The sequence below is a fragment of the Talpa occidentalis genome, unplaced genomic scaffold (assembly GCF_014898055.3).
Source record: "Talpa occidentalis isolate TD23 unplaced genomic scaffold, MPIMG_talOcc4v2.1 talOcc4.4, whole genome shotgun sequence".
Lineage (NCBI taxonomy): Eukaryota > Metazoa > Chordata > Mammalia > Eulipotyphla > Talpidae > Talpa > Talpa occidentalis.
Genome location: NW_023604295.1, coordinates 135,734,496 through 135,749,513, shown reverse-complemented (window position 1 = coordinate 135,749,513; position 15,018 = coordinate 135,734,496). Strand labels below are relative to the sequence as shown.

Sequence of the window (15,018 nt, the reverse complement as noted above, 5' to 3'; positions counted from 1 at the left end):
TCCAATCTCTGCACTGCATCTCCCTCACACTGCATCTGCATCAACCTCACACTGCATCTCCCTCTCCTGTCTGTGTCCTGTTCTATCTGTCTAATCCCTCTTGTATATCTTACGAGGACACTAATCATTGTACTGAAGGCTGAATAAGACATTCAGAAGGATCTCCACATCCCATTATTCTCCACTTCTCATTTTTCCAAGTAAGGTAACAATCACAAATTTAAGAGATTATTACATGGTTCTATCTTTTAGGGGGCTACCTACTTTAACCAACTTCTAAGTTTAAGGAACTCGTGATTAGTGGAAAATAAACTACCTAAACAAGTATTAATATAGGGGCCTCCCTGGTGGCACAAGGGGTTAGGTCTCAACACTATGAAGTGATTGGCAGCCACTGCAGCACAAGTTCAATCACAGGCCAGGGAGCTGACCCACATGGCGCAGCAGACCTCTCTTGTCTTGCCCTGCTGCTCCCCTCAGTAGTATATTTCATTCAATCTGCCTGTTCTGCTCCCCACTGCCACTGGTGAATCCTCTCATCCCCTGCACCTCTGGCCTACACCCCAGCTCTTGTATGGATAAATTAAAAAAAAAATCCTAAACAAAAAACCAGGTATTAATATAAGCATTGATAGATTCCACAATAAAAACAAGGAAAAGTTGTCTTTTCTCCCTGTGGAAACACGTAAGATAAGTACGTAGCATGGGAGATCTGGGAAAGTTTCTCAGAGAGAACTTGAAAAAAATGAGAAATTACTCAGACAAGACTAAAGATAAAACATATGTAAATTTCTTGAGGAGAAAGAACTTAATCTCCTCAGGAACCTAAAAGAAGTTCAAAGTGGTTGGAGTTTAAGCAGTTAAGTGGTGAGCAGTTGAGCTCATCAAGAAGAGTTTCTATGATAAAGCCATATTAAAGAATGTGAACTTTAACTAAAGGCATGGAGGACAATAGAATTGCAAATGGCCTTGGACCATTCAGTTCAGCACTTTGGACAAATGACTGTCTGCTGAGAGTCTGGAACAAGAAAACAAGGCTACAGGCAGTAGTACAAATGGAGGGTCTCCAGAGAAGTGTTCATGCTGTCCCAACAAGGCTGGTAGTCAGGGGAATGAAGACACATGGGTGAATTCCAAGAGAGATAGTTTAGGAATTGCCGTACTTAGCAATCACTTGAACTTGAGAGTGAAGATAATAAAGGTAGCAATTATAGTGGCATACTTCCTTTACGTAAGAGAGACAAAGGCCAAAAAAAGGTTTAGGGAATGTAAGATGAATTTCATTTAGGTGTTTAAAGTTTAACGTATCTGTTTCTAGATTTCAGATTGATAGGTGGATCCTATGCTCAGAGGGAAATCTGATTTGAAAGTCATCAGGATTTGATAAGTGAAATTATTTGAGGGACTGGGTGAATAGCCCCCACCCTCAGGGAAAGTGAAGAAAAAAAAATAATTGTAGAGATATTAAAGAATGTATTTTAAGGGGCCTCCCTGGTGGCACAGCGGTTTGAGTGCCACACTGTGAAGCTGTCTACAGCTTCTGCAAGGCAGGTTCGATTCCCGGCTGGCCAGGGAGAAACCCCCATGGCACAGCAGACCTCTCCTGTCTCTCCTGCTGCTCCCCTCAGCAATGCTTTCAGTCAGTCTGCCTGTTCTACTCCCTGCTCTGATTCTGGTGAATCCTGTCACCCTCCTGCACCTCTGACTGTATCCCAGTTCTTGTATAAATAAATAAATCTTTAAAAAAAATATATTTTAAGGAACAGGACAGGAGCCTATGACATTGACAAATGAGTTTGTGCATGGGTGATGGCTGGGTCGGGCAGTGTGGATAAGAGAATTAAAACAGGAGCTCGCAGGGTGAAGCCTAAATTACTAGTACAGAATCCTTGTTTTCCTGTTCAGCCTTCTTTCTTGTTTTCCAAAGTTGTTTTTTCCGACCTTTTTGCTCTTCAAGACTCCTACCCACTACCTCTTTGCCTTCAGATGAAGACTGTTTGAAGTAAGAGGGAGTACTTAAAGACTATCAAGTAATATGACTCATGAGAAGTACTTTCGGAATTAACTACCAAGAGGCTTCTGGTGACAGCAGTGAAAGCACTTACACGCATTAGCAGGAGTCTGATTGAGCCTGAGGTGCACAGAGGCTGAGAGTGAGGAAATGGATGCATTCCGTTTGCTTAGTGAGAGGAGAGAGACAGGGCAGTAGCTAGAAAGAGGATTGTGTGGCACTGAAGAAGGGCAGCTCCCTTTCGCTACTCTGACAGGTTTAAATATGGATCAGTGAGGAAAAGGGTGAAAATGAATGGGGTGGGGGGAATCAGTGAAATTCCTAAAAAAAATGTTATACTCCATAATCTAGATAGACGTTCTATATTTATACCAGATTTAGGGCCACTTTCCCACAGGAACAGGAGGCATGTAGAGAACAGGAAAATAAACGTAGGTGATTTGCTTTTATGGCAGACAGCCTTGGTGCTCCCAATAGGAAAATTCTAGATTGTCAGTGAAGAATGAGGACAGGCTATGCAGGGAGGAGAGGAGAGAAGAGGTGGCAGGTGAGGAGGCTGAGGAGAGCAGCAAAGGGTGGGGACAGGAGTTTTGAGGAAAAGGGCAAAGAGCTACTCAGGAGAGAGTGGGGCAATCTTCCCTCGTAGTTTAGACCCCAACGTGCCAGTTTGTACTTTTTAACCTACAAAAGATCCCGTCCCTTGGCATGACACAACTTTGCTGTCTGACTGCATGGTTCAGGGTGGGGGCAGCTCTCAGCATTAAGAAAAACAAACAGCAAAGATCAACAGCTAAAGCCTTGAGCTAAAAATGATTCACCTCACATACTTTTGAATAATTAGAAATGCAGTTAGGTTCAACAGAAGCTTTTTTTAATGATGTGAAAGACTCAGGAGCAGCGGGCAGCAGGAGAGGTCTGCTGTGCCATGTGGGTAGCTCCCTGGCCAGCCAGGAATCAAACCCGTGCTGTAGAGGCTGTGGACAGCTTCATAATGCTGCACTCAACCTGCCGCGCCACCGGGGAGGTCCCCAAGACTCCAGGTTTTTATGGCTGCAAGTCTCTATTTACTCACAGGACTGATAACTGATCAAATCAATCATTTCTTTAAGGAAAATTTCAAAAGGAGAGGAGAGAAGATGAGGGAGAGGTTGGGAGGTGGACGAATCCAGTGGCTGTGGTTTCCACCCTTTCTTAAATATCATCCTTATGGTTTCCCTGACGGTTCCCTCAATGTCCTCCACATTTCCGGTTAGAACTCAAGATCTTTACCTTGAAATGATGTGGATCTTACAGAAAATGTCATTTCCTTCAGTTTGTGAAAGAAAAGTTGAAAGTTCTACTGAAGTGAAGAGGGGTCAACCCTATTACATAGTTATTACTCTGACACCCTTCTGTTAGGTATCTCAAAAGTTTAACTCACTCAAGGAATGAAAGCAGTTTTTTATCTCTCCCTGAACACTCAGGTTTATACGGCTTTCCATTTCCTGATTTTTCAGTCCCTTCTTGCCCTGGAAGCACTAAAAGCAGGAGCGAGATAGCAATTCCTGTGTCAGGTTATTCTACCCTGGTCTCTGGCAGTATAATGAATTTTTTCCCCAATTATGCCTTACTCTCAAAAGCAACCAGAACAAGACCATTAAAGTTCAAATTATATACAATTTTTAAAAAAGTATATGACCCTGAAGACATTTTTAGATAATCCTCTTCAAAAGTTCAAACTAATTTAGTGATATAATTTATATTTAAAATAATGTATCCCATCAAGGCAGAATAGACATTGAGAAACCAACACCATGTGGGGACAAGAGCATGAAAAATAAGAGGGTAACAGTCATCACAATAGCATTCATTGCACCAGAACAAAATTCTCTGCTAAATCTACTTTGCTTCCAAAGGCAGTAGGAACCCAGGGTCCAAGTTCTAAGTCTTTCAAACTACTTGTTTCATTATTCCATATGGGTTACCAAGAGTAAGAAAAAGAAGTTAAAGATACTTCAAATGTTTTTTAATACAAAAATTTTATGACGTCATGATTGATCCAATTTCAATTCTCCAGAATTCTCCTAGGTAACAACAGCCAAGACTTTAAAATTACCGCCAAATGCAATCCAGTTTTCTAAGCATTTTATGTGTTTTAACTTATTGAACCCTAACATCACCTCAATCAAGCAGCCATTCTTTTCTCCCCATTTTAGAAATGGGAATTCCAAAGTACAGTAAAGAAAAACTTGCCTAAGGTCACACGAGCAAAGTCAAAGAATTGCAACTGAAGCAAGGCAGAACGTGGCTCAAGTATGCCCTAAATCACTGTGGGTATTTCCTTTCATGGCTGAGCTAAAACATGATTTCTTATGTTGCTATGGTTTAGGTTATTTCAAGTATTATTTGTAGCATATGGTAAATGATAAAAAGCCCAACACTGCAATATTGATAGAAAAATCAACTGTGTGATCTTAACAAATTTGGCACACAAAAAAGTCAAATTGGTGGTATAATACAAATACCGTGAATTTCTTGTGACTGTTTAAGAATAATTTAATATGGTTTGTGATATGAAGAGAATTCAGTAAATGTTACATGAACTTTTAATCATATTATCTTTTATCATAAAGATAATACATAATGTTGTTTATCATAAAGATCTTATCCATATATTATACTGAAAATCCTAGCAACTTAATATCACTATCTTCATGTTCTGTAATAAATAACCCCACACCATCCCACTGCCTATACATTTTTCCTGTCTGTGTATCTGGTCATCATTCGCATTTACTTTGACAGCTACATTGTTCACTTATTGACTAGGTGACCTCATGGTTTCGAGACATCCCCATTCAGTATTATACTCTTCAATCCTTGTTATAGATTCATATACACTATAATAAACATCTAATTACCTATCTGTCATCTAGCTGGCGAACACATCTGTAATATATTTACATTGTTTCATACTTTACAGAACATTTCACAAATGTTTAATTACCTCTCCAAATTAGTAAGATAATTGCACAGGAAATGTCTCAGACCTCTCTGGCAGGAAATACTCAAACTATTAAAAGCAAATGTTCTAAATTTACTTTTTAGATCATTATAACCTTCCTTTCCTGCCTCATTCCTTCAGCTTTCCCCCGTGTGTCTTCATTCTCTGTAGGGACTGGCTCCGCCTTGTCTCAGCACGTCAACTTTTTGGTTTCTCCAGCTAGCACCCTATATTCAGCTGTTTAGGTGAGAGCTGACCCAACCAGTAGCTCTTATTTTTCTTAAAATGTAAGACAAGTTACATATTATTCTCACCATTTAATCTTTCGCAATTTTATTTACCCCTGGACAGTTGTAACTACCAGAGACTACCAAGAACTAATTACCAAACCCCATGCTTTTTCAAAGTCCTCACTTGCCTTAAACTATGCACCTGTTAAAATTACTTATTTCCTCTTTTGTATGAATCCAGAGTCAACCCACTCAAATTTTACTTTTGTGTCTTACTTAAGTGTAAATTGAGTTAGAAGAGAATTTGTTTCAAAGAATTGTTAGGGGATCGAGTGAGTAAACATGCATAAGGCACTTAGGGTCACACATAAATATCATACAATACTGATGTTTTCTCCACCTCTTCTAAACTCTAAGTAGTTAGAGCTTGTATTTTTTTATAAAGCGATGTAATGCAGCCCTATATTATAGGTGAATATATTCCTTTTCTTAACTTGTAGATCATAAGCTACATGAAGACAGGTTTCTCTTTCATTACTTATTTCCCTCAGGCTGTAGCACAGTATCATTGACTGTATCTAATAAATATTTTATCAACAACAGACAAAATGATAGAGGTATATATTTTAATTTTACACAATATTGAAATCTATTTGCTGCCTTCATGAATGTTCTAAACATTGAGAAAAAGGTAGCAAAATGGTATCTGCTAAGCTTCCCTTAATTAATTACTATGTACCAGGCAATTAGCATGTTAATCCCATTAATTCTCTGCTGCAATTGTAGGAGGTGAAACCTACTTGTAGGAGGTGAAACCCATGATAACATTTGCAGAACTGAGGTTCAGAGATGTTAAGTGACTTGTCCAGTAGGTGGTGAGAAAACTATACCTAACTGAAGTATCTGATCTTTCCTCTCCCTGATGACGACACTGCCCAATTTGTACAACAAGATGCAGCTACCAGTGTTCAGCCTCTATAAAAATAAAGCCCTGTCTCATGGGTCCAGGGACCACTTCATTCCCTCTTTTCTCTAAATTCCCATCATTCTTATAGAAAACTCTACAGCGCAGTGTTTGTTTGATGAACATCAATTTTACCTCTCAAATTTACTACTTAGAAAACTAAAAATGGAAACAATGTAATAAGTTTTCTCTGCATCCCTTCCCTCTACTGCAACAGTAGTAATTCTGTAAAGGAGCTTTATGATTTTGATAGTTTCTCCTTTTTTCTTCAGAATAATCCAATTCTCTCACATCCCAGGTTTAAACAACTGAAATATTTCTAATATTCTTGCTTGTAATTAATGTAGAGGGAAAAAAAAACAAAACACGTAACTGTGAGGCACTAACTTTGTTATAGGAAATGAGGGTGGACGCTATAAAAAACACGCCTGTCTCTTTTTTCCCTTTTGTATGAAAAGCTTCATTTTTTGATAAGTTTTATGCACTATATTAAAAAATAAAACCCTTTAGTCATTCTTTGCAATAAATAATTATATGAAAAATACAATTATATTCTGCCCTTAGGTACTATATGAAGAATTATGGAGAAAAAGAGCTTTTATTTTCTAGACCCTATTTACGAGTTTATTCAACATTTTTCCCTACCAAATTTAACGCATCAGTGGCAAGTCCTGAACTATATTCACTACTGTGCTGTGCTGTCTTGACTTTGCCTTGCAAAGAGAAACCATTTGCAAATATTTATTAAGCAAACATAAATTACTTTGCTAAAGGCAATGATTGCTTATAAATGTTTATAATAAGTATAACAATAATCAATATTCATTAATCCTTTTATTATATGCTGTTCAAGACAGTAAGCATTTAGCACTCAAGGCATCACTGCAAGAAAGGATAATCTTCCCGCTTTTGACTTGGGAGAAAACTAACCTGGGTAAGATCAAAGACTTCTAAATGTCACAAAGTGCTAAATGCTGAAACCAAAATTTGAAACTGATCATTTGAATCCAGAGTCTGCATCATTACATGTGAAAGGAGAGTAAGAGAACACATGAATTCTGTTACTTCTCTTTAAATTCAGTTCAATAGGATTCCTTTGCTGGGAAGTCATGCCAAAAATAAGAAAAACTCAACTCACTCAAATTTGGGTGGCAACCCTGACTATTGAGTCATTTTTATTATGATAAGAAAGTACAAAATGATTGATAATAAAATTCCCTCTCTCTAGCTTTCTGGGTTTCAAGTACCGTAATAACAGTCCATGAGTATTTGAGTACTTGAAATAAATTCAAAATTACCACTCCTTGCAACAGATTGCTGGTGGCCGCCACTGTAGTTAGTCTACACACACCCACTGCACTGATTTCACACCAGCTAGCAATACTTTGCCCTAGTTACAATGCATGCTGCTGCTCCAACAGGCTAAGTCCTTATTGTGATTCTCACATTTGCTAAATAAATGTAAGTACTTCTAGAGAGGGATATATTTCCTTTATCACCCTCCACAGTTTTTTGGAATTATATTAATAACATTTAAATGAAGCTTCAAACTCGATTGATTCTTTGTAGATTCAAAGAATGGAAAAAGCAAGAAGCTACAAAGGCAAAATAAAATTGCAGGAAATGCAGTCGGGTGGATGTATTTTTTTTTCTTTATATATGAGACCATGTGTGGATGTACGTATGTACAATGCTAAATGAATACATGAAAAGAATGCATTTAATGTGAGTACTACTGATGCAGTCCATGTTTTACCCCACCATGATGGAAGTAGAAAATTTGGGGAAAACATTGATGAGTTACTTTGCATCCTAAATATACCTTTATTTTGTGGCCCTCCTTCTGTTCACCATGTTGGAGTTTGGTCATAGAGGGCATGAATAATAGTGAGGAAGGATGATGGTAATTATGTCTTGAATGTGTGTAGTTGTTCCTTCTTTTTAAACTTTAAATAAACCCATCCTATCTACTCTGTGCCTATTTAAACAGACTCTTGGGAGGTACATCTGCTTCTTATTGGTTTTGTTGTTGCTGTTGTCCACTCAAGCCTTACATCTACACTTTGCAATATGGTAGAAATCGTTAGCTTTCTAGTGACAGATGAAGGTGAGCAGGCATCTAACTTATGAGAGTTGGTCTTTACCTTTATGATCATCTTCCGAACCTCCTACTTCTTTGCCCATTTGCACCTTTGATCCCATACGGTACTTTTGTAAACACACACGTACACACAAATTAAAGAGAAAAACATGGTCACATCAGATGGTTTTAAGAATAAGGGGTGCAGTACTCACCTCTTAATCATAAGCAAGTCAGGCAAATGAGAAGTGAGTGACTGTCAGGCAAAACATCCAAATCTGACTCTATAAGCCACTAACAGTGCATAATCTTGTTCCTTACTTTAATTTTAACACATCTTTAAGTTTATTCTTGATATAGTTTAGTAAAGATTCATTTATACAGAACCGTTACAAGGAGACACTGATGTATACTTCCCTGAAGGTAGTCATGGCTACTCATAATAAAACTTAAAAAAAACAAAACTCAATTCTCCTCTCTACATTAGTTAAATTGCCTGACATTTCTCACCTTATCCCCTACATATTCCACTCTTGATTTTTTTTTAATAGAAAATAAATTATAGGAGGCTAATTGACTCAACACAGCTTGTCCAACTCAGCAACAAGCAGCAGGGATAAAACCGATATCATTTTTTGGCAAATTGTGAACAGAGGACCATTTTGTTCTGTCCCCCAAGGGTGAGGTGATGAACTAAATCATGCTGCTATGTAATAGGTCACAGCAAATAATTAAGACACTTGAAACAGTGATCTGTGTGGTGCTATGCTGTAGGGAGTCAGAATGGGTTTTCCATAAAATCTAGAGAAGGTCCTTTAAAATAGTAATTTAAGGGCCTCCCTGGTGGCACAAGGGGTTAAGACACAACCTATGAAGCAATCCACAGCCTCTGCAGCATGAGTTCAATTCCCAGGCCTGCCAAGGAGAAACCCACATGGCACAGTAGACCTCTCCTCAGACCTCGCCTGCTGCTCCCCTCAGCAGTGTATTTCAGTCAGTCTGTCTGTTATGTTCCCCGCTCTGTCTCTGGTGAATCCTCTCACCCCCCCGTACCTCTGGCCTGTGCCCCAGCTCTTGTATAAATATTTTTTTAAAAAATAGTAATTTAAAATCTGCATTTTAGCTAATTAAGAGCAGAGCAGTATGGCTCAAACTAATGCAACATTTCACACCTAGTGTGTTGATAATGGACCAGTTAAGACTGGTGCAGGTAGAGACAACCTTAGTTTTTTTTCTTCCATCCTCATCTCTTCCAACATCTAAGGCGTTGCTAGAAAAGAAACACAGACACAATTTACAGTGTTATGATCAGCATGGCAAAGGAAAACAGTGGTTTGCATACACAGCGTACCAATTATCTGCCGTCTTTCCATCAAATATTTGACATGACAAAAAAAAAAAAAAACATCTGTAGCCCAAAGAAGAACCATCCCCACCTCAAAGTGTGAAGCTGATGAACATTAAGAGTTGGACAAAGATGCTGAGAAATCCCTGTCAGGAAAGTTTTGGGTTTTTTCTTTTTGTTGTTGTTGCTTATTTTTTTAATGGCTATTAAGTCCCACATACATCAAATACAGTATATATGTGCTCAGATATTGAAAACAACATATTTACAGTAGTTTCTATATTCGAGATTGAATCTCAGTAATTTATGCACCTTGGTATGTGGCATGATTTGTACTATTTTATAACTAGAAATTGTGAACTACAAATAAGAAGGTATGCAATTTAAAGTGACTTTAATATATTCATATACTTGTAAATCTAAACCTCTACAACACAAACCAATGTTACTGCATTAAAAATAATCAATACATTAAGTAAAAATAGAAATTAAAATTAAATTTATAACAAAAATAATTAAAAGTGACTTGAGCATATTTTAAAATGTGCTTTAAAAAAATCCAGGCAACCACAAATGTATAAAATCATTCTAAGCAGTTCTGAAAATTTTTTATTTAAAAATCTGAGATTTTGGGGCCTCCCTGGTGGCACAGAGGGTTGAGCACAGTGCTATGAAGCTGTCCCCAGCCTCTGCAGTGTGGGTTCCATTCACGGCTGGCCTGGGAGATTCCCACATGGCGCAGCAGACCTCTCCTGTCCCGCCCGCTGCTCCCCTCAGCAGTGTATTTCAGTCGATCGGCCTGTTCTGCTCCCCGTTCTGTCTCTGGTGAATCCCCTCACCCTTCTGAGCCTCTGGCCTGTACCCCAGCTCTTGTACACAAATAAATAAATCTTAAAAAAAAATCTGGGATTTTGACCCTTGTTTTCATTTCAAAAATTGCAAGATACTCTTTACTATAAAATGATCCTTCTCAACTAAATATCACATCATAATTGACAGATTCTATTTTGGTATCTGTATACATAAATGGTTAAAAAGGAAATATTTATTGCATCCCAATAAGTGCAAAAATGGAACAAAACTAATTCAACTCAAAATAATATATAACAATTATTACTGACAATTTAATAATAGCTAAACAAAACTATAAAGTCTTTTAAATTTTGTTAAAGCCTTACAACTCTCAAAAGTTTAATGTTTATTTCAGCAACTTAATTCCAATTTTGCATAGCCCCAACAATATCTTGCAACAATAATACAGAACTTTTGATTAATGCATTATTAAAACTATTTTTTTATCCTTTTTGGTTAAAGGATCAAGGAGGAAAAAGAAAAAAGGCCTTGTAAATTAATAATTTGAGAATTTTTATTTCATTTATTTTTCATTACTGCATCATAGTTGAGGAAAATGTTGTCATGGCATGGGAATTATCAAACAAATATTACTTCAATGTGAAACTACAATAAACTACATTAGTTAAATTAAATAAAAACATTATGTAATAGTATATAAGACCTGAGAAAAAAGTGCAAAATACTAAACATAGAAATGAACACACGCAACTTCTATCAGTGTTTTCAGTTTAAGTTCCCTTTAATTTATCTCACATTGTAAAAAAAAAAAAAATACACTGAAGAGTAAATAGACAAATGATAAATGGTGTGCCTGAGAAAATAGAAATTAAGCATATTTTTAAAGTATTAGCCATTTTATGATTTTGAATTTCCATTACTTAAAAGTATTTCCCTGCAACTGACTACATAATTAAAACTATTTTAATCAGTGAAGGTTTTCAATTTCATGACCACTGCCACACCACAGTCAGAAGCAGCACTGCTATTTTACACATAGCTGCTGTAAAAATAGAGGGTTTATTTGGGCACGTGACTAGTTTTGAATAGCTTCAGTTCTTATTGCTGTCAATGCCTCAATCAGCACGTTATCCTTGCCCTCAGCATTTTACAACTTGGTGAGACATGCAGTAAAAGATGGCTTTTGAGGAACATTTTGCAATTAACCATGAAAATGTCTTTTCAAATAAATTGCTTAATTTAAATAACACACTATCCAATAGTTAAATTATATGCTTCCATTAAAATTTATATATTTAGCCAACTTACTAATACTATTGAAGCACAGATACATTAGCAAAACATTCCATCACAATACCAAAGACATTTTATCCACTACTGCAAGTCACTTTTTATATATGTGTATATATATTAACTCTTGATCCATGCATGTATATATATGTGTATATATATATATTAACTCTTACTTATCTAATACATAATGATATAACCCTGCCAACATATCTTAATTTGCTTTCCAATTATATTATAAATGGAACAAAACCAATAAAAACTTATCTTGTCCTGCTTTACAATTAATTCTTTCAGTAAGTGATCCATTAATTGCTACCTCTTCAACTTTATTTAGTATCTCTATGGAAGTATTAGTTTTAAAAATCATTATTTGGGTTAAACCTAGTAAAGTACATGATTGACATTCATTTTATAACATATTACTACCTTTTCTTTGTATTTGTTTTCAAACCTGTTACACAGGGTTATTAAAGTGCAATGTCATAAGATATCCATCAATCTGCATTATTTACTCTACAGCATATGAAACTTTGAGAAATAGCTCCTTCTCTTGCTACTACATGGCTTTCATACCTATTATTTTTATACCTGATATTAAGTATCATTTGTACTACAGAAGAACCAAGAAAACTATTTTGGAGAGTACAATGACAAGGCAGAGAGTTGATTTGCCAGATTTTATTCTTTTTGCCATTGGACAAGAAAATTTCTCATTAAGGGTCGAAATCAACAGAGTGAGTGTGAAAGTTGTAAAGATCACATTAATAAGATTAATTAGTACCTTATATATACGCTATACCAGCAAATATCTCAAATGGCTATTGTTAACTGAATTAGCAAAATTCAAGGAAAAACTATTAAACTATTTTGCTTTTGTTATTTGACAATATTGAAATGAAATTTTACACAGTAACATAAAAATACTAGTGTTAATAAAATCTTGTTTTATATATCAAGTGTTGGAGAAATAAGGACTTTAAATAAAACAAAAGTTTCACATTCAGAATGCTCATCTTCCTTTTTTCCTCTGGAATGACAACACAGAGTATATACTTCAAAGATAAATCCTGATTAGAAAGGATGATCGAGAACAACTACATCAAAAAATGCCAACATTTTCCTCAAAACTCCAATCCACCACAAATCCATCAGCAATGAGTTAACTTTAAATTTTAGTAACTGGTAATAAATTTTAGAGACTTGCCAAAATGATGAAGCAGATTACTTCCATACATTTCACAACTAATCACTCACTGCATAAAAAGAAAATGAAACTTTGAGAAGTCGAAGGACAAATATTAAATTTCCATTAATATCTATTGCTGCTGTCCACAGATGGACTACATAAACACTCTATATGTGGAAGGGGCATAGTGTACATGGGTGATGACCCTTGAAATTAAGAATATTAATATTCCAAGGTGATACACAGTCCTAACTGAAAAGCTGCTCTATCAATACCATGAAGGCTGCCTTCTAGTGTAAAAGTTCAATTGCAGAAGCAGTTTTAGTCATCAAAAAACAAGGAATTCAACAATATTGCATTCCATCAACATTTTTGTGAAGGATCTAGGATATTTTTGCATTATTGCTCATGAAGAGAGATAGTTACTGTGATTCATGTCAAGCCACGAGCGATGCACATCTTTATGGTTTGCATACTAAGTGGAAAGACAACATACCACACTACATGGTGTTTCAGAGAGGAAGGAAAGCTTTCGGCAACAAACTGCTATCACCAGACTGTGAAACTGAATTGGCATCCTTAATAACTGCCAGTAGACCACACCATACCACCTTAGCAACAGGGGAGCAGAATCAGAGACTTGAAGTTTCCACAGGGTAAAGCTGTTGCTAAGCAAAAATTATAACCCAAAATACAGGAAACTGTAGCTTGTAGTGTTTGAGAATTCACAATGTTAATGATTTTATTGACCCAATCACTGTAATACAGACACCTGAGCCCGGACGAGAGGCCACACCAAATCCTTGTGACTGAACTTGTAGCAAACCCTCTCCCACATCCCACAAACAAGCGCTGACACTTCATCCACTTCAAGCAACTCAACCTCATGACCACTTGTGCAAGAGCACCTTCTCTTCTTCTTGACCTCTCTTACCAGCTCTTCTACTTTATTTTACTTCCCAATACATCATTGCCCAGATCTTAAAACTTCTTGCTTACACCCCAAACTCGAAAGTCTTGTGCCATCAGCCCCATAGACATGGAGAAACCCCACAGCTACCCCACAGCTGCCCCACACCTGCCTCCTGTGTGGCCCTGGGCCGTGTGCCTCGCAGCCAGCCCTCCTGAGAAGGTTCTCTGGGTGGTACTTACCTGCTGCTCCCCGGGCTCTGTAGATTTCACCAGGTGCTTATCCTTGTACAGAGACCAGAGACCAATATTGGGCAGGAAAATTAGAGCCACCATGAAAAGCAAAGTCATCTGCAGAAACCTCTTCTGTTTCCTCTTCATTGCAAACGACAACAGAGAAGAAAAGTTAAGGATGTTCCCCCGACCGCTTCTTGTGCTTCTTGTGTGAATGCCAAAGTCCTGTCCTCTCCCCTGCTCAGCACCAGAAAAGGAGGAGAAGCTAAAAACTTTTGTTGCCTGCTCAGCACCAATCTGCACGATTCAGAGGGAGTTGGGCATCTGCAGAACAAACGCACAGTTACTTTCCCCCCAGAAAACTATGACGAAGGCATTATCTATTGGCTTAGAAGTAAATGACTTGACTGAGGAAATCATTAAGCCTATCGACCTCCATGACTGTAAAGCTATGGAGTAAATATGATCGTTTCACAGACTGATCTCAAGTTCTGAGAAAGTCAACAGCATGCCAGATACTTAAGAAAAAGGGGTGTTCTGGAGTCGCCCCCCTTCGTGCGGGAGGGCTGGCTTGGGGAGGCGCAGGTAAGTCTTGAGAACCGCGTGGGAGGAAGCGGCTCAGCCCCAGCAAGTGTCAGGAAGAAAAGTGTCCGCTTGTGACATTGGCACATCACCTTGCTCGTCTTCCCTGCGCACCAACTCCTGCGCTCCCCTGGGGCTCACCCACCTAAACTCAAGCTCAACTCCCTCCGGAGCCAGCGTGCAGGCGGACTCGGCGGGACCCGGGGCAGCACCCCCGCGCGGGCTGAGGTCCCCCAAGTCCCGGGTGCCGGCGCGCGGCGTGCGCGCTCCTCGGCCGGCGGCGCAGGGCGCCCTGGCGGCGGGCAGGGCGGGCGGCCACGGATGTCAGCCGGGTCCAGCCGGGAAGGGCAGGCGCCGCGACGCTGCTCCTCGCGCGGGGCCGGGGATG

General features: G+C 38.2%; 1 protein-coding gene across 1 annotated transcript in view; it reads right to left on the bottom strand.

The window, feature by feature from the left end:
* The window catches only part of GALNTL6 (polypeptide N-acetylgalactosaminyltransferase like 6), an 884,110-nt gene extending 869,330 nt beyond the window's left edge, over positions 1-14,780 (bottom strand). The window contains exon 1 of the mRNA XM_037526440.1: positions 14,058-14,780. Within this exon, the coding sequence (XP_037382337.1) occupies positions 14,058-14,195 (138 nt within the window). The 5' untranslated portion in view covers positions 14,196-14,780. The remainder of the gene's footprint in view (positions 1-14,057) is intronic.
* Between the last annotated feature and the right edge of the window lie 238 nt (positions 14,781-15,018).